At 43.2% G+C, this 19507-nt stretch overlaps 1 protein-coding gene across 3 annotated transcripts in view; it reads right to left on the reverse strand.

Annotated features, from left to right (window-relative positions):
• Positions 1 to 19507, reverse strand: part of LOC128684751 (discoidin domain-containing receptor 2-like) — a 437491-nt gene that overhangs the window by 64876 nt on the left and 353108 nt on the right. For 2 of the 3 annotated variants that reach the window (XM_070104351.1, XM_070104350.1), the window contains exons 8-10: positions 12520 to 12660; positions 11967 to 12166; positions 4731 to 4859 (exon numbers count right to left, since the gene is read on the reverse strand). In XM_070104351.1, the coding sequence (XP_069960452.1) occupies positions 4731 to 4859; positions 11967 to 12166; positions 12520 to 12660 (470 nt within the window). The remainder of the gene's footprint in view (positions 1 to 4730; positions 4860 to 11966; positions 12167 to 12519; positions 12661 to 19507) is intronic. The other variant, XM_070104357.1, reaches the window with a different exon arrangement.

The following is a 19507-nucleotide window of genomic DNA, read 5'->3' on the forward strand; positions in this document are numbered from 1 at the left end:
CTCCGATGGTGGACCATCCACGGGTTTCACTCAGATGGTGGACCATCCAAGGGTTTCACTCCGATGGTGGACCATCCACGGGTTTCACTCCGATGGTGGACCATCCACGGGTTTCACTCCGATGGTGGACCATCCACAGGTTTCACTCCGATGGTGGACCATCCACGGGTTTCACTCCGATGGTGGACCATCCAAGGATTTCACTCCGATGGTGGACCATCCACAGGTTTCACTCCGATGGTGAACCATCCACAGGTTTCACTCCGATGGTGGACCATCCAAGGGTTTCACTCCGATGGTGGACCATCCACAGGTTTCACTCCGATGGTGGACCATCCAAGGGTTTCACTCCGATGGTGGACCATCCTCAGGTTTCACTCCGATGGTGGACCATCCACTGGTTTCACTCAGATGGTGGACCATCCACAGGTTTCACTCCGATGGTGAACCATCCACTGGTTTCACTCCGATGGTGGACCATCCACGGGTTTCATTCCGATGGTGGACCATCCAAGGGTTTCACTCCGATGGTGGACCATCCACAGGTTTCACTCCGATGGTGGACAATCCAAGGGTTTCACTCCGATTGTGGACCATCCAAGGGTTTCACTCCGATTGTGGACCATCCTAAGGTTTCACTCCGATGGTGGACCATCCAAGGGTTTCACTCCGATGGTGGACCATCCACAGGTTTCACTCCGATGGTGGACCATCCACGGGTTTCACTCCGATGGTGGACCGTCCAAGGGTTACACTCCGATGGTGGACCATCCACAGGTTTCACTCCGATGGTGGACCATCCTCAGGTTTCACTCCGATGGTGGACCATCCACAGATTTCACTCCGATGGTGGACCATCCACAGGTTTCACTCCGATGGTGGACCATCCACAGGTTTCACTCCGATGGTGGACTATCCAAGGGTTTAACTCCGATGGTGGACCATCCACGGGTTTCACTCCGATGGTGGACCATCCACAGGTTTCACTCCGATGGTGGACCATCCTCAGGTTTCACTCCGATGGTGGACCATCCAAGGGTTTAACTCCGATGGTGGTCCATCCACAGGTTTCACTCCGATGGTGGACCATCCATGGGTTTCACTCCGATGTTGGACCATCCACAGGTTTCACTCCGATGGTGGACCATCCATGGGTTTCACTCCGATGGTGGACCATCCACAGATTTCACTCCTATGGTGGACCATCCATGGGTTTCACTCCGATGGTGGACCATCCATGGGTTTCACTCCGATGGTGGACCATCCATTGGTTTCACTCCTATGGTGGACCATTCACAGGTTTCACTCCGATGGTGGACCATCCACAGATTTCACTCCGATGGTGGACCATCCACAGGTGTCACTCCGATGGTGGACCATCCACAGGTTTCACTCCGATGGTGGACCATCCAAGGGTTTCACTCCGATGGTGGACCATCCACAAGTTTCACTCCGATGGTAGACCATCCACGGGTTTCACTTCGATGGTGGACCATCCAGAGGTTTCACTCCGATGGTGGACCATCCACGGGTTTCACTCCGATGGTGGACCATCCATAGGTTTCACTCAGATGGTGGACCATCCACGGGTTTCACTCCGATGGTGGACCATCCACGGGTTTCGCTCCGATGTTGGACCATCTACGGGTTTCACTCCGATGATGGATTATCCACGGGTTTCACTCTGATGATGGACCATCCAAGGGTTTCACTCCGATGGTGGACCATTCACGGGTTTCACTGTGATGGTGGATCATCCACGGGTTTCACTCCGATTGTGGACCATCCATGGGTTTCACTCTGATGGTGGACCATCCACGGGTTTCACTCCGATGTTGGACCATCCACAGGGTTCCGTCTTACTGGTAGTCTCCTCCACACTCTTCACTCTGGATGGGTAAAGACAGAACTCGCTTTCAGGTCGTGAAAGTTATCACTAAGGAAGACCAAACCAAGTTCAGTTTCCATCGTCCTCCCAGAACCACCTCGTCCACTTCTCAAACTACGATAGTTCCCACAGTGTATAACAAGAGACTCCTCCACCCAGCATGTGTCCAAGAGCTGGAGCTTATGGTACGGTACACCTCTTGTTCGCTCTCTCCATCATGACAGCTCTCACTGTGACTTTGCTCTCTTACTGTTGTTTTCAAATGGGTACAGCACACACGTGTGCTGTCATCAGTACGGTAAACGAAACACTGTCACTTTCCTTACCACTCGTAGCTACCACAGCTATGGTACTGGCCACAATATAAGGGGGGAAATATTATACGTAGTCTAAACTATATTCAGAAATCGATTAAAGTCAGCGGCAATAATTTATACAATGTTGGCGTCAGCAGCGGCTGTGTCAGAGGCAACTATGTCAGATGCGACTAAAGTCGTGGCTGACAAATGTATGAGGCGCTTACTACACAAGACTGTATAACACCTCGAGTGAGCACATATTTAGGATTTTGACACATTCCCAGTTATTTAAATGCTTTATTGGTTCTATGCAGGTCGTAAATAATCTTTGTTCTAGCTCTGATATCTCTCCTGTCCTGAACGGGGCCGTCAATAATGAACAATACTCTAAGCAAGAGAGCACAAGCGATGTGAATAGTGTCACCAATGACACTATTTTTCCTTGTTTTGAAAGTTCTCATTGTTCCACCCCGTCATTTTCCTGGCTGTCGTGACATTTGCATTATTGTGTTCTTTGAAAGAAAGGTCAGTTGACATTATTACATCCAGGTCCTTCACTTGTTCCTTTTGCTCGGGTGATCCTCTTGTGTTTTGTATACAATGTCTCTCTTGACCTCTTCATTCTGTCCTTATCTAAACAGTTGGAACTTGTCACCACTGAACGTCATATTGTTCTCCACTGTCCACTGTAAGTCTCTGTTGATATCGCCTTGCAATATTTTCGTGTCTTCTATAGACCGAGGTGATTTTCATGATTATTTTGGTGTTATCTGCAAATGATGATAGGAAGCAGTGGCGAGTGTTCTTATGTATGTCTGTTACGAGATAAAGAAACATTGGAGGCGTCAATACAGTACCTTGAGGTACTAAAGTTTGCTAATGCTGGATTTTGCTTTGTTTACTGCTACTATCCGTGTTCTGTCTGTCAGAAAGCTGAATATCCATTGACCTACTCTCCCTGTTATACCTGCCACCCTCAGTCTAGGTGTAATCACCCCATCATCACTTTTGTCAAATGTCTTTGAGCAATGTGTACATACTACATCTGTGATTTGGTTATCATTAAACACCTCAGTAATTCTATCACAGTGGTTTAGCAGTTATGGCAAGCATGATGTTCCAGCTCTAAATCCATGTTGGGTAGAGTTGTATAGGTTGTGTTGTGTCATAAAGTTTGTCGTTTCTTCACTTTATGAAGTAAAATGTTAGAGTTACTGGTTTGTAATGTTTTGCCAGCACTTTACTGTCTCCTTGATGCAGAGTGGCTACGTCTGTACTCTTTATGGTCTCCGGTATTTCACCTTGATCTAAGATCATTCTCCAAACAATACTAAGTGCTGGTGACACTGCTATTTTACACTTCTTTATAAATGAAGAATTCCACGAGTCTGGTCCAGGTGCTCCATGAATAGGCATTTTTGTAATATTTAGGAATTCTACAGAATTAGTTGTAGTGTCAGTTACATGATCTGTCTGGCCTTCAGAGGTAATAAAAAAATCATCATTCTGTATCCTGCTTTTACTTACTGGACACCTGAACACTGATTTATGCTGGTTTAACAGAATCTGACTTACTTCTCTATCATGACGGAATGAAAAATCCCTTGTTAATTAGGTTGAAAAAAAAGGGACTTCTGGGTTCGTAAGACGAGCTATTGAAGCCAGGCCACTGAACTAAGGTAACCCAGCCTTGAGAAACTGTATGTGACGTGTGGGTTAGTACCTGTGATGTGTGGGTTAGTACCTGTGATGTGTGGGTTAGTACCTGTGATGTGTGGGTTAGTACCTGTGATGTGTGGGTTAGTACCTGTGATGTGTGGGTTAGTACCTGTGATGTGTGGGTTAGTACCTGTGATGTGTAGGTTAGTACCTGTGATGTGTGGGTTAGTACCTGTGATGTGTGGGTTAGTACCTGTGATGTGTGGGTTAGTACCTGTGATGTGTGGGTTAGTACCTGTGATGTGTAGGTTAGTGCCTGTGATGTGTGGGTTAGTACCTCTGATGTGTAGGTTAGTACCTGTGATGTGTGGGTTAGTACCTGTGATGTGTGGGTTAGTACCTGTGACGTGTGGGTTAGTACCTGTGATGTGTAGGTTAATACCTGTGATGTGTAGGTTAGTACCTGTGATGTGTGGGTTAGTACCTGTGATGTGTGGGTTAGTACCTGTGATGTGTGGGTTAGTACCTGTGATGTGTGGGTTAGTACCTGTGATGTGTGGGTTAGTACCTGTGATGTGTAGGTTAGTACCTGTGATGTGTGGGTTAGTGCCTGTGATGTGTGGGTTAGTACCTGTGACGTGTGGGTGAGTACCTGTGACGTGTGGGCTAGTACCTGGGACGTGTGGGTGACGCTATGGCAGGTGTGTGATGCTTCGTGTTGCAGTTGTGTGAATCGACACCTTACTTGGGTATGTGACACTACCTGTGACGGGTATGTGTGACGCTATCTGTGACGGGGCGTGTGCCGCTATCTGTGATGGGGTGTGTGACGCTACCTGTGATGGGGTGTGTGACACTACCTGTGATGGGTTGTGTGACGCTACCTGTGCCGGGTGGATAGGCAGGGTGGTGTTAAGGCGGTATCCGTTGGTGGCGCAGGCGTCAAGGCGGGGAGAGGCGCAGAGCGTGGAGGGGCGCAACACTGCTGGTGCCGTCAGGAACTTGTGTACCTCCTGCAGAGTACAACACCAGCGTCAGGCAACTCCAGCGTCACGCAACACCAGCGTCACGCAACACCAACGTCACGCAACACCAGCGTCACGCAACACCAGCGTCACGCAAAACCAGCGTCACGTAACACCAGCGCCACGCAACACCCTCAGGAGGTGTGTGTGTGTATGCAGGCGCCCACGACCCCTCACACCAACCCCCAGCGAATGTTGTTTTTCACACCCTAGGGGACTGAAATGAGGTTTAACACACCCCAGGGGACTGGAATGAAATCTGTCACACTCCAGGGGACTGGAATGACGGCTTTCAACATCCCAGAGGACTGCAGCATTGAACCTGTCGCACCCGAAGTGTTCAGCTTGGAGGTTACAGCACCCACAGGATTGAACAGGATTGCACAGCGTCTCAGATGGACCTACAGGTCTTCCCCAGCATCCCACGTCATTCCTCAAGGAGTTGCAACTAAGCTCTTTCAACTTACAAATGTCTCCAGATCAGAACCTCTGGCTGGAACAGGGAGCGGATAATCTCAAAGACACTTGCAAAAAGTGAACCTAGGGGGTTCAAAAAAGTGAACGTATGGGTGGTTAAAAAAGTGAACCTAGGAGGTTCAAAAAGTAAACCTATGGGGGAATGGGGTCAAAAAGTGAACCTAGGGGGTTCAAAAAATTCAAAAACACTGGAGGTGCATTGAACGTGCAAAGAAGGGAGGTGGGGAGAGAGAGAGAGAGGGGAGGGTTCTGGTTGAACCCTACTGGTTTGAGCGCTTCCCAGTGGAGATAGAGAGCTGTTCAACTGTACGTGCAAGGGAGAGTGAGGTAGGGAGCAGCAACACTGGGAAGTGGAGATAGATGGAGTTGAATACTTTACGCACAGCACACGAGGTGATAGCTGAGGGGGGGGGGGAAGGGGGAAGCAGAATCTACATGTGAAAGGGGGGGGAGTTCAACCTCTCACTGAGTATGAGAAAGAGAAAGGGGAAGAAGTTAAGGGAGAAAAGGTGGAGGGTATGCCTACTTTCAGTGATCGAACAGGGGGTGGTACTTGCGGGGAAGAGGGGGGAGGGGAGGGGTTGTTAGAGAGGGTCAAAACCGTAAAAAAAGAGGACCAGGACCAACCTCTTAAAAATACCAGTGCCAAATATTACTGCTGGTGGGGGTCTGTGTGCCATGACTGTTGTCGCAGTACAAAAATTGAGGGAGACATTCCAAGGAGACGGAGCTGGGATTCTTACGATAGGTGGGGGGGTTGTAAGTGGTAATGGTTGTGGATGGTGGTAGTGCCTGTGAATGGTGGTAGTGCCTGTGAATGGTGGTAGTGCCTGTGAATGGTGACAGTGCCTATGAATGGTGATAGTGCCTGTGAATGGTGATAGTGCCTGTGAATGGTGGTAGTGCCTGTAAATGGTGGTAGTGCCTGTGAATGGTGGTACTGCCTGTGGATAGTGTTTGTGCCTGTGGATAGTGGTAGTGCCTGTGGATAGTGATAGTGCTTGTGGATAGTGGTAGTGCCTGTGGATAGTGATAGTGCCTGTGGATAGTGGTAATGCCTGTGGATAGTGGTAGTGCCTGTGAATGGTGGTAGTGCCTGTGGATAATGGTAGTGCCTGTGGATAGTGATAGTGCCCCTGGATAGTGATAGTGCCCCTGGATAGTGGTAGTGCCTGTATATAGTGATAGTGCCCCTGGATAATGGTAGTGCTTGGGGATAGTGATAGTGCCCCTGGATAATGATAGTGCCCCTGGATAGTGGTAGTGCCTGTGAATAGTGGCACTAATATTGTACATCTCGGGCTGAAGAAAAAATCTGAGGTGCCAACAAAGGTGCCACAAAAAAATCTGAGGTGCCAAAACGTGCAACGTAAATTACATTTACAATACCAGTGATCTAAGGGATGCCAGGGTGCCAGAATAGAGGAGAGATAATAGCAATTACGTAGCACTCTTGGGCGAACTGTTGAGAGATATTGATGTGTGAGAGATACTGATGTAATGAGAGATACTGATGTAATGAGAGATACTGATGTAATGAGAGATACTGATGTAATGAAAGATACTGATGTCTGAGAGATACTGATGTAATGAGAGATACTGATGTAATGAGAGATACTGATGTCTGAGAGATACTGATGTAATGAGAGATACTGATGTGTGAGAAATACTGAGGTGTGAGAGATACTGAGGTGTGAGAGATACTGAGGTATGAGAGATACTGAGAAAGGACATGCTGGCAGAGGATATGCTGGCAGAGGATATGCTGGCAAAGGATATGCTGACAGGGGACATGCTGGCAGGGGACATGCTGACAGAGGCTATGCTGGCAGAGGACATGCTGCCAGGGAATATGCTGGCAGGGGACATGATGGCAGGGGATATGCTGGAAGGGGACATGCTGGCAGAGGATATGCTGGCAGAGGCCATGCTGGCAGGGGACATGCTGGCAGAGGCCATGCTGGCAGGGGACATGCTGGCAGAGGACATGCTGGCAGAGGGCATGCTGGCAGGGGACATGCTGGCAGGGGACATGCTGGCAGGGGACATGTTGGCATAGGACATGCTGGCAGAGGGCATGCTGGCAGAGGGCATGCTGGCAGAGGATATGCTGGGAGAGGGCATGCTGGGAGAGGGCATGCTGGCAGAGGGCATGCTGGCAAGGGACATGCTGGCAGGGGACATGCTGGCAGGGGACATGCTGGCAGAGGGCACGCTGGCAGGGGACATGCTGGCAGAGGACATGCTGGCAGAGGGCATGCTGGCAGAGGATATGCTGGCAGAGGACATGCTGGCAGAGGGCATGCTGGCAGAGAGCATGCTGGCAGAGGATATGCTGGCAGAGGACATGCTGGCAGAAGGCATGCTGGCAGAGGGCATGCTGGCAGAGGATATGCTGGCAGGGGACATGCTGGCAGAGGGCATGTTGGCAGAGGACATTCTGCCAGGATATGCTGGCAGAGGACATGCTGGCAGAGGGCATGCTGGCAGGAGACTTGCTGGCAGAGGACATGCTGGCAGAGGGCATGCTGGCAGAGGACATACTGGCAGAGGACATGCTGGCAGAGGAAATGCTGGCAGGGGGCATGCTGGCAGGGGACATTCTGGCAGAGGACATGCCGGCAGTGGACATACTGGCAGAGGACATGCTGGCAGAGGACATGCTGGCAGAGGACATGCTGGCAGGGGGTATGCTGGCAGGGGACATTCTGGCAGAGGACATGCCGGCAGTGGACATGCTGGCAGAGAACATGCTGGCAGAGGACATGCTGGCAGAGGACATGCTGGCAGAGGACATGCTGGCAGGAAACATGCTGGCAGGGGACATTCTGGCGGAGGACATGCTGGCAGAGGACATGCTGGTAGATGTGGCAGTGGACATGCTGGGAGAGGTGAACATGCTGACTATACGAAGGAAGGAGAAAGTGGAAGCGGGAGGAGAGGAAAGGAGGGAGGAATAGGGAAGAGAAGAAAATAAGAAGAGAAGAAATTAGGAAGGAAATGACGTAGGAAAATGAGGGAGTTCTGAGAGAGTGGAGCATCAAGGTTTTGTTGTTCTTACACCTTGTTTATGTGAAGTATCAAGGTTCTGTTGTTCTTACACCTTGTTTATGTGAAGTATCAAGGTTCTGTTCTTACACCTTGTTTATGTGAAGTATCAAGGTTCTGTTGTTCTTACACCTTGTTTATGTGAAGTATCAAGGTTCTGTTGTTCTTACACCTTGTTTATGTGAAGTATCAAGGTTCTATTGTTCTTACACCTTGTTTATGTGAAGTATCAAGGTTCTGTTGTTCTTACACCTTGTTTATGTGAAGTATCAAGGCTCTCTTGTTCTTACACCTTGTTTATGTGAAGTATCAAGGTTCTGTTCTTTCACCTTGTTTATGTGAAGTATCAAGGTTCTGTTCTTTCACCTTGTTTATGTGAAGTATCAAGGTTCTGTTGTTCTTACACCTTGTTTATGTGAAGTATCAAGGTTCTGTTGTTCTTACACCTTGTTTATGTGAAGTATCAAGGTTCTGTTGTTCTTACACCTTGTTTATGTGAAGTATCAAGGCTCTCTTGTTCTTACACCTTGTTTATTTGAAGTATCAAGGTTCTGTTGTTCTTACACCTTGTTTATGTGAAGTATCAAGGTTCTGTTGTTCTTACACCTTGTTTATGTGAAGTATCAAGGTTCTGTTGTTCTTACACCTTGTTTATGTGAAGTATCAAGACTTTCTTGTTCTTACACCTTGTTTATGTGAAGTATCAAGGTTATATTGTTCTTACACCTTGTTTATGTGAAGTATCAAGGTTCTGTTGTTCTTACACCTTGTTTATGTGAAGTATCAAGGTTCTGTTGTTCTTACACCTTGTTTATGTGAAGTATCAAGGTTCTGTTGTTCTTACACCTTGTTTATGTGAAGTATCAAGGTTCTGTTGTTCTTACACCTTGTTTATGTGAAGTATCAAGGTTCTGTTGCTCTTACACCTTGTTTATGTGAAGTATCAAGGTTCTGTTGTTCTTACACCTTGTTTATGTGAAGTATCAAGGTTATATTGTTCTTACACCTTGCTTATGTGAAGTATCAAGGTTATATTGTTCTTACACCTTGTTTATGTGAAGTATCAAGGTTCTGTTGCTCTTACACCTTGTTTATGTGAAGTATCAAGGTTCTGTTGTTCTTACACCTTGTTTATGTGAAGTATCAAGGTTATATTGTTATTACACCTTGCTTATGTGAAGTATCAAGGTTATATTGTTCTTACACCTTGTTTATGTGAAGTATCAAGGTTCTGTTGTTCTTACACCTTGTTTATGTGAAGTATCAAGGTTCTGTTGCTGTTACACCTTGTTTATGTGAAGTATCAAGGTTCTGTTGTTCTTATACCTTGTACCTTGTTTATGTGAAATATCAAGGTTCTGTTGCTCTTACACCTTGTTTATGTGAAGTATCAAGGTTTTGTTGTTCTTACACCTTGTTTATGTGAAGTATCAAGGTTCTGTTGTTCTTACACCTTGTTTATGTGAAGTATCAAGGTTCTGTTGTTCTTACACCTTGTTTATGTGAAGTATCAAGGCTCTCTTGTTCTTACATCTTGTTTATGTGAAGTATCAAGGCTCTCTTGTTCTTACACTTTGTTTATGTGAAGCATCAAGGCTCTCTTGTTCTTACACCTTGTTTATGTGAAGTATCAAGGCTCTCTTGTTCTTACACCTTGTTTGATAACTTGTTAATTTAACTCTCTTTGTGTTACCTTTACTCTAACCTTGTTAACTTCACTATACTCTTGATAACTCCAGCTTCAAAGACACTAGTCATGCTTCAAATGCAAGATTTCTTATCGATTGTGTGTGTGTGTACTCACCTAATTGTACTCACCTAATTGTGGTTGCAGGGGTCGAGACTCAGCTCCTGGCCCCGCCTCTTCACTGATCGCTACTGGATCCTCTCTCTCTCTGCTTCCTGAGCTTTGTCATACCTCTTCTTAAAACTATGTATGGTTCCTGCCTCCACTACTTCACTTGCTAGGCTATTCCACTTGCTGACAACTCTATGACTGAAGAAATACTTCCTAACGTCCCTGTGACTCGTCTGAGTCTTCAGCTTCCAGTTGTGACCCCTTGTCCCTGTGTCCCCTCTCTGGAACATCCTATCTCTGTCCACCTTGTCTATTCCCCGCAGTATCTTGTATGTCGTTATCATGTCTCCCCTGACCCTTCTGTCCTCCAGTGTCGTCAGTCCGATTTCCCTTAACCTTTCCTCGTACGACATTCCCTTGAGCTCTGGGACTAGCCTTGTTGCAAACCTTTGTACTTTCTCTAACTTCTTGACGTGCTTGACCAGGTGTGGGTTCCAGACTGGTGCTGCATACTCCAGTATGGGCCTAACATACACAGTGTACAGTGTCTGTGTGTGTGTGTGTGTGTGTGTGTGTGTGTGTGTGTGTGTGTGTGTGTGTGTGTGTGTGTGTGTGTGTGTGTGTGTGTGTGTGTGTGTGTGTGTGTGTGTGTGTGTGTGTGTGTGTGTGTGTGTGTGTGTGTGTGTGTGTGTGTGTGTGTGTGTGTGTGTGTGTGTGTCTGTGAGAGAGAGAGAGAGAGAGAGAGAGAGAGAGAGAGAGGACAAACTAACACATAAGTCTCACACAACACATGAGTCATACTCATGCACAATACTCACTCCAGTGCACAAAACCAGGTCACCAAGACTCACCATGCACACGACTTAACAAATAAACTATATCCAATATTCTCTTTCTTAAAACTCTCTAAAACATCTAGATATAACCTCTTATAAAACACAATGTATCTGATCTCTGGCTTACCCAGGTAACTTCAGTCAAGTAACTTTAGAATAACTTTAAAGTTACACTAAGTTAATAACTTGAAGTTATACTACATGACTCACCTGTAAATAGAGTAATTATTCTTAAATTTATCAAATGACTGACACTACTACTACTATTACTACCACTGCTACTATTATTACTACTGATACTACTACTACTAATAATGCAACTACTACTAACAACAATAATAGTAATAATAATAATTAATAATAAAATAATAATAATAATCTCTATATTAAACAGGTATTTTTCACATAGTGGACAAGGCTACCTTACCCTTGCTTCCACTTACGTCTTCTGATAGCCTTACCTTTCCTATCCTCCCCCCCTTCATACACCCTGCATTCTCCTAACCTCTCCTTTTCCTTAACCTTGTACATCCCCTGCTACCCTAACACCTCCCTGCTGCTACCCTAACACCTCCCTGCTGCTACCCTAACACCTCCCTGCTGCTACCCTAACACCTCCCTGCTGCTACCCTAACACCTCCCTGCTGCTACCCTAACACCTCTCTGCTGCTACCCTAACACCTCCCTGCTGCTACCCTAACACCTCTCTGCTGCTACCCTAACACCTCCCTGCTGCTACCCTAATACCTCTCTGCTGCTACCCTAACACCTCTCTGCTGCTACCCTAACACCTCCCTGCTGCTACCCTAACACCTCTCTGCTGCTACCCTAACACCTCCCTGCTGCTACCCTAACACCTCTCTGCTGCTACCCTAACACCTCCCTGCTGCTACCCTAATACCTCCATCCTGCTACTGGAACCCTGGTCCAGCTTACCTTAAGGTTAACTATGTCTCTCTTCTCTCCATAAGGTCCAGTGAAGATGTCATGACTGATGAGTCCGGCCTTCTGTCTCCTGGAACGCCAGATGATGAGCAGTATTGCTGATGCTAACAACACGATCACTGCCACCAGCACTCCTATCACCAGTGCTACGTACTCCTGACCACCACGCTCCTCTGACACCCCTGTCACCACTGTAATGGTGGGAGATGATGGTGTTACAACACTGTTATGGTGGGAAATGATGGTGTCACAACAATGTTATGGTGGGAAATGATGTTTTTACAACACTGTTATGGTGGGAGATTATGGTTATGATTCACCCAGGGGTAGGGGCAAGTGGTCACGGACTCACCCAGGGGTGGGGTCAAGGGGTCACGGACTCACCCAGGGGTAGGGGCAAGTGGTCACGGACTCACCCAGGGGTGGGGTCAAGGGGTCACGGACTCACCCAGGGGTGGGGTCAAGGGGTCACGGACTCACCCAGGGGTGGGGTCAAGGGGTTACGGACTCACCCAGGGGTGGGGTCAAGGGGTCACGGACTCACCCAGGTTACGATGGGTCTTCTCACCCGGTGGTGTCCCGTCGTGCATATAGCCAGAAGAGGAGTCGTGGTGGGGTCGTCCAGCGGGGTCATCTGGGGTCACCTCCGCCCCGGTTTCCACACTGTAGTTACCCTGGACTGGCGCTGTAGGGTCACAGGTCAATATATATATATATATATATATATATATATATATATATATATATATATATATATATATATATATGTCGTGCCGAATATGGAAAACTGGTCAATTAGCAAGAACTTATTTAAAATTAAGTCCTCTCTAAAATTTTCTCTTATACGTTTAAAGATATATTTTTTTCATTAATGTTGATGTAAAAATTTATAACTTTGCACCGAAAGGAACTTAGAAAACTTACCTAACCTTATTATAACAAGCGCAATTTATTTTAGTCTAACCCAACTAAATATATTTTAGATTTGTTTACAATAATTTAATACTAGACAAACACAGTGAAATATGTTTTTCTCGTTAGGTTCAGAATGATTTTGGCGAAATTACTGCATACACAAATTTTCACTTGTTCTATATGGCAAGATGAGCTTTGCTAATTAAGCCAAGATCGCAAGTTCTGCCTATTCGGCACGACACACACACACACACACACACACATATATATATATATATATATATATATATATATATATATATATATATATATATATATATATATAATATATATACAAATGTATATTCATTTATATATATATATATATATATATATATATATATATATATATATATATATATATATATATATATATATATATATATATATATATAATGTTGAAGGATAAGCTATGGCAGGAAAAGAGGGACTATAAATGTATTAATTCAAGGATTATGTGGAGTAAAATAAAGATTGGATGTGAAAAGTGGGTTATAATAAGCGTGTATGCACCTGGAGAAGAGAGAAGTGTAGAGGAGAGAGAGAGATTTTGGGAAATGTTGAGTGAATGCGTGGGGAGTTTTGAATCAAGTGTGAGAGTAATGGTGGTTGGGGATTTTAATGCTAAAGTGGGTAAAAATGTTATGGAGGGAGTAGTAGGTAAATTTGGGGTGCCAGGGGTAAATGTAAATGGGGAGCCTTTAATTGAGCTATGTGTAGAAAGAAATTTGGTAATAAGTAATACATATTTTATGAAAAAGAGGATAAATAAATATACAAGGTATGATGTAGCACATAATGAAAGTAGTTTATTAGATTATGTATTGGTGGATAAAAGGTTGATGGGTAGGCTCCAGGATGTACATGTTTATAGAGGGGCAACTGATATATCGGATCATTATTTAGTTGTAGCTACAGTTAGAGTAAGAGGTAGATGGGAAAAGAGGAAGGTGGCAACAACAAGTAAGAGGGAGGTGAAAGTGTATAAACTAAGGGAGGAGGAAGTTCGGGCGAGATATAAGCGAATATTGGCAGAAAGGTGGGATAGTGCAAAGATGAGTAATGGGGGGGTTGAAGAGGGTTGGAATAGTTTTAAAAAATGCAGTATTAGAATGTGGGGCAGAAGTTTGTGGTTATAGGAGGGTGGGTGCAGGAGGAAAGAGGAGTGATTGGTGGAATGATGAAGTAAAGGGTGTGATAAAAGAGAAAAAGGTAGCTTATGAGAGGTTTTTACAAAGCAGAAGTGTTATAAGAAGAGCAGAATATATGGAGAGTAAAAGAAAGGTAAAGAGAGTGGTGAGAGAGTGCAAAAGGAGAGCAGATGATAGAGTGGGAGAGGCACTGTCAAGAAATTTTAATGAAAATAAGAAAAAATTTTGGAGTGAGTTAAACAAGTTAAGAAAGCCAAGGGAAAATATGGATTTGTCAGTTAAAAACAGAGTAGGGGAGTTAGTAGATGGGGAGATGGAGGTATTAGGTAGATGGCGAGAATATTTTAAGGAACTTTTAAATGTTAAGGAAGAAACAGAGGCAGTAATTTCATGCACTGGGCAGGGAGGTATACCATCTTTTAGGAGTGAAGAAGAGCAGAATGTAAGTGTGGGGGAGGTACGTGAGGCATTACGTAAAATGAAAGGGGGTAAAGCAGCTGGTACTGATGGGATCATGACAGAAATGTTAAAAGCAGGGGGGGATATAGTGTTGGAGTGGTTGGTACTTTTGTTCAATAAATGTATGAAAGAGGGGAAGGTACCTAGGGATTGGCGGAGAGCATGTATAGTCCCTTTATATAAAGGGAAAGGGGACAAAAGAGACTGTAAAAATTATAGAGGAATAAGCTTACTGAGTATACCAGGAAAAGTGTACGGTAGGGTTATAATTGAAAGAATTAGAGGTAAGACAGAATGTAGGATTGCGGATGAGCAAGGAGGTTTCAGAGTGGGTAGGGGATGTGTAGATCAAGTGTTTACATTGAAGCATATATGTGAACAGTATTTAGATAAAGGTAGGGAAGTTTTTATTGCATTTATGGATTTAGAAAAGGCATATGATAGAGTGGATAGAGGAGCAATGTGGCAGATGTTGCAAGTATATGGAATAGGTGGTAAGTTATTAAATGCTGTAAAGAGTTTTTATGAAGATAGTGAGGCTCAGGTTAGGGTGTGTAGAAGAGAGGGAGACTATTTCCCGGTAAAAGTAGGTCTTAGACAGGGATGTGTAATGTCACCATGGTTGTTTAATATATTTATAGATGGGGTTGTTAAGGAAGTAAATGCTAGGGTGTTTGGGAGAGGGGTGGGATTAAATTATGGGGAATCAAATTCAAAATGGGAATTGACACAGTTACTTTTTGCTGATGATACTGTGCTTATGGGAGATTCTAAAGAAAAATTGCAAAGGTTAGTGGATGAGTTTGGGAATGTGTGTAAAGGTAGAAAGTTGAAAGTGAACATAGAAAAGAGTAAGGTGATGAGGGTGTCAAATGATTTAGATAAAGAAAAATTGGATATCAAATTGGGGAGGAGGAGTATGGAAGAAGTGAATGTTTTCAGATACTTGGGAGTTGACGTGTCGGCGGATGGATTTATGAAGGATGAGGTTAATCATAGAATTGATGAGGGAAAAAAGGTGAGTGGTGCGTTGAGGTATATGTGGAGTCAAAAAACGTTATCTATGGAGGCAAAGAAGGGAATGTATGAAAGTATAGTAGTACCAACACTCTTATATGGGTGTGAAGCTTGGGTGGTAAATGCAGCAGCGAGGAGACGGTTGGAGGCAGTGGAGATGTCCTGTTTAAGGGCAATGTGTGGTGTAAATATTATGCAGAAAATTCGGAGTGTGGAAATTAGGAGAAGGTGTGGAGTTAATAAAAGTATTAGTCAGAGGGCAGAAGAGGGGTTGTTGAGGTGGTTTGGTCATTTAGAGAGAATGGATCAAAGTAGAATGACATGGAAAGCATATAAATCTATAGGGGAAGGAAGGCGGGGTAGGGGTCGTCCTCGAAAGGGTTGGAGAGAGAGGGGGTAAAGGAGGTTTTGTGGGTAAGGGGCTTGGACTTCCAGCAAGCGTGCGTGAGCGTGTTAGATAGGAGTGATATATATATATATATATATATATATATATATATATATATATATATATATATATATATATATATATATATATATATATATATATTTATTTATTTATTTATTTATTTTATTTAATTAACACAGCGGTCGATTCCCACCAAGGCAGGGTGGCCCGAGAAAGAAAAACTTTCATCATCATTCACTCCATTACTGTCTTGCCAGAAGGGTGCTTTACATTACAGTTATAAAACTGCAACATTAACACGCCTCGTTCAGAGCGTAGACACTGTACTTCCCATATCCAGGGCTCAAGTCCGGCCTGCCGATTTCCCTTAATCACGTCATAAATGTTACTTTGCTCACACTCCAACAGCACGTCAAGCATTAAAAACCATTTGTCTCCATTCACTCCTATCAAATATGCTCACGTACGCTTGCTGGTAGTCCAAGCCCCTCGCTCACAAACCTCCTTTACCCCTTCCCTCCTACCTTTCCTAGGCCGACCCCTACCCCGCCTTCCCACCACTACAGATTTATACACTCGAAGTCATTTTATTTTGTTCCAGCCTCTCTACATGTTCGAACCACCTCAACAACCCCTCCTCATCTCACTGGATAATAGTTTTGGTAATCCTGCACCTCCTCCTAATTTCCAAACTACGAATTCTCTGCATTATATTCACACCACACATTGCCCTCTGACCTGACATCTCCACTGCCTCCAGCCTTCTCCTCGTTGCAACATTCATCACCCATGTTTCACACCCATATAAGAGTGTTGATATAACTATACTCTCATACTTTTCCCTCTTTGCTTCCAGGGACAAAGTTCTTTGTCTCCACATACTCCAAGGTGCACCACTCACCCTTTTCCCCTCATCAATTCTATGATTCACCTTATCCTTCATAGAGCCATCTGCTGACACGTCCACTCCTAAATATCTGCAACTTCTCTTCAGAATCTCTCAAAAGCACAGTGTCATCAGCAAAGAGCTACTGTGACAACTCCCACTTTGTGTTAGATTCTTTATCTTTTAATCCCACACCTCTTGCCAACACCCTCGCATTCACTTCTCTTACAACCCCATCTATAAATATAATGAACAACCATGGTGACATCACGCATCCCTGTCTAAGGTCTACTTTTACTGGGAAATAATTTCCCTCTCTCCTACATACTCTAACCTGAGCCTCACTATCCTCGTTAAAACTCGTCAGTGCTTTCAGTAACCTACCTTCTATTCCATACATTTGCAACAACTGCCACATTGCCGCCCTATCCACCCTGTCATACGCTTTTTACAAATCCATAAATACCACAAAAACCTCTTCAGCCTTATCTCAATACTGCTCACGTATATGTTTCACTGTAAACACTTGGTCCACACACCCCCTACCTTTCCTAAAGCCTCCTTGTTCATCTGCTATCCTGCTCTCCGTCTTACTCTTAATTCTTTCAATAACAACTCTACCATACATTTTGCCTTTATACAGAGGAACTATATATAGTCTCTGCCAGTCCCTAGGTACCTTACCTTTTTCCATACATTTATTAAATAAAAGCACCAACCACTCCAAAACTTTATCCCCAACTGCTTTTAACATTTCTATCTTTATCCCATCAATCCCAGCTGCCTTACCCCCTTTCATTTTACCTACTGCTTCACGAACTTTCCCCACACTCACAACTGGCTCTTCCTCACTCCTACAAGCTGATATATGTATATATATATATATATATATATATATATATATATATATATATATATATATATATATATATATATATATATATATACATATATATGCAATAAGATCACAGTAAACAGGTGATTTCAGAATATGCAAAACAACCACTGTGAAAGAATAGAGGAATTCCAAGCGCTTTCGTGACTACTCACATTATCAAGGAACTATGAAAGTAAAGCATCCAAGGAAGGTATATAAGGGGTCTGGCCAACACCTCACCATCAGATCCCACAACAGTTAAACACCTGACGCGCACCGGCCAACTGGACAGGTCCTTCGCACAACTCACCAACAAACTATTCTACCCAAGAAATAAGAAATTTTAAAAATTATTATTTGTCCGGTGTATTATTAAATTCTTCCCAAATTCTATTAATTATAAATGGATCTAATTTATATAGTAGATATACACCATTTCCTTGGAAAATTAAATAGTTTAGCCCATTCTATAAACTTTACTGTTGAGTTTGAAGAAAATAACTCATTGCCTTTTCTGGATGTTTTAATTATTAAGGGTAATAATGAATTCAAATTTAAAATTTACAGAAAACCTACAAATAACTGTTTCTATGTCCACTATTATTCCTCGCATCAAGATAGAGTCAAACTGTCTGTTTTCTCATCAATGTTTTTGAGAGCTTTACGAATTTGTAGTCTTGAGTTCATAGATGAGGAAATATCCAAAATTTATGAAATAGGTAATGATTTAAAATACCCAAAAAATGTAATTGATAAATCTTTTAAAGTTGCTAGAAATACTTTTTACAATCCAAAAAGGGACAACCAGCCTTATTCAACTAAAAATATGTTGGTTCTCCCTTACCATGAAAACTTGGTTGATATGCCTTCTCTTCTTAAGACTTTTAATATTAAAGTTGTATTCAAAAATCTTGGTACAGTAAAAAAAACTTTTGATAAAGAATTCCCCCCAAAATGCTGATAGATGTGTCTATAAGATTCCTTGTAAAATTTGCGGTAAAGTTTATTACGGTCAAACTGGTAAAAATATCGAACTAAGATTAAAACAACATAAATATAGCATTAGAACTGGACAAGATTCCAATGCTCTATTTATTCATGTAAGAGATTTTAACCATCCAATTGATTTTCAAAAAGTTGAGAAAGTAGTTTCAAGCAAGTCCATGGTCGACAGGAATATAATTGAATCTTGTTTCATAAAAAGCAGTTTTGACAATAATATGAATATTTCCTTTGGTTTATATAAATTAGATCCATTTATAATTAATAGAATTTGGGAAGAATTTAATAATACACTGGACAAATAATAATTTTTAAAATTTCTTATTTCTTGGGTAGAATAGTTTGTTGGTGAGTTGTGCGAAGGATCTGTCTAGTTGGCCTGTGCGCGTCAGGTGTTTAACTGTTGTGGGATCTGATGGTGAGGTGTTGGCCAGACCCCTTATATACCTTCCTTGGATGCTTTACTTTCATAGTTCCTTGATAATGTGAGTAGTCACGAAAGCGCTTGGAATTCCTCTATTCTTTCACAGTGGTTGTTTTGCATATATATATATATATATATATATATATATATATATATATATATATATATATATATATATATATATATATATATATATATATATATATATATATATATATATATATATATATATATATATATATATATATATATATATATATATATATATATAAGGTTAGGCTAAGGATTCCTAACTCTATTTACAAACTAAGAGATGTCTACATCAACTCATTTAAAATCTTTTTTATTGTTTT

Source organism: Cherax quadricarinatus, chromosome 5 (genome assembly GCF_038502225.1).
Source record: "Cherax quadricarinatus isolate ZL_2023a chromosome 5, ASM3850222v1, whole genome shotgun sequence".
Taxonomy (NCBI): Eukaryota; Metazoa; Arthropoda; class Malacostraca; order Decapoda; family Parastacidae; genus Cherax; species Cherax quadricarinatus.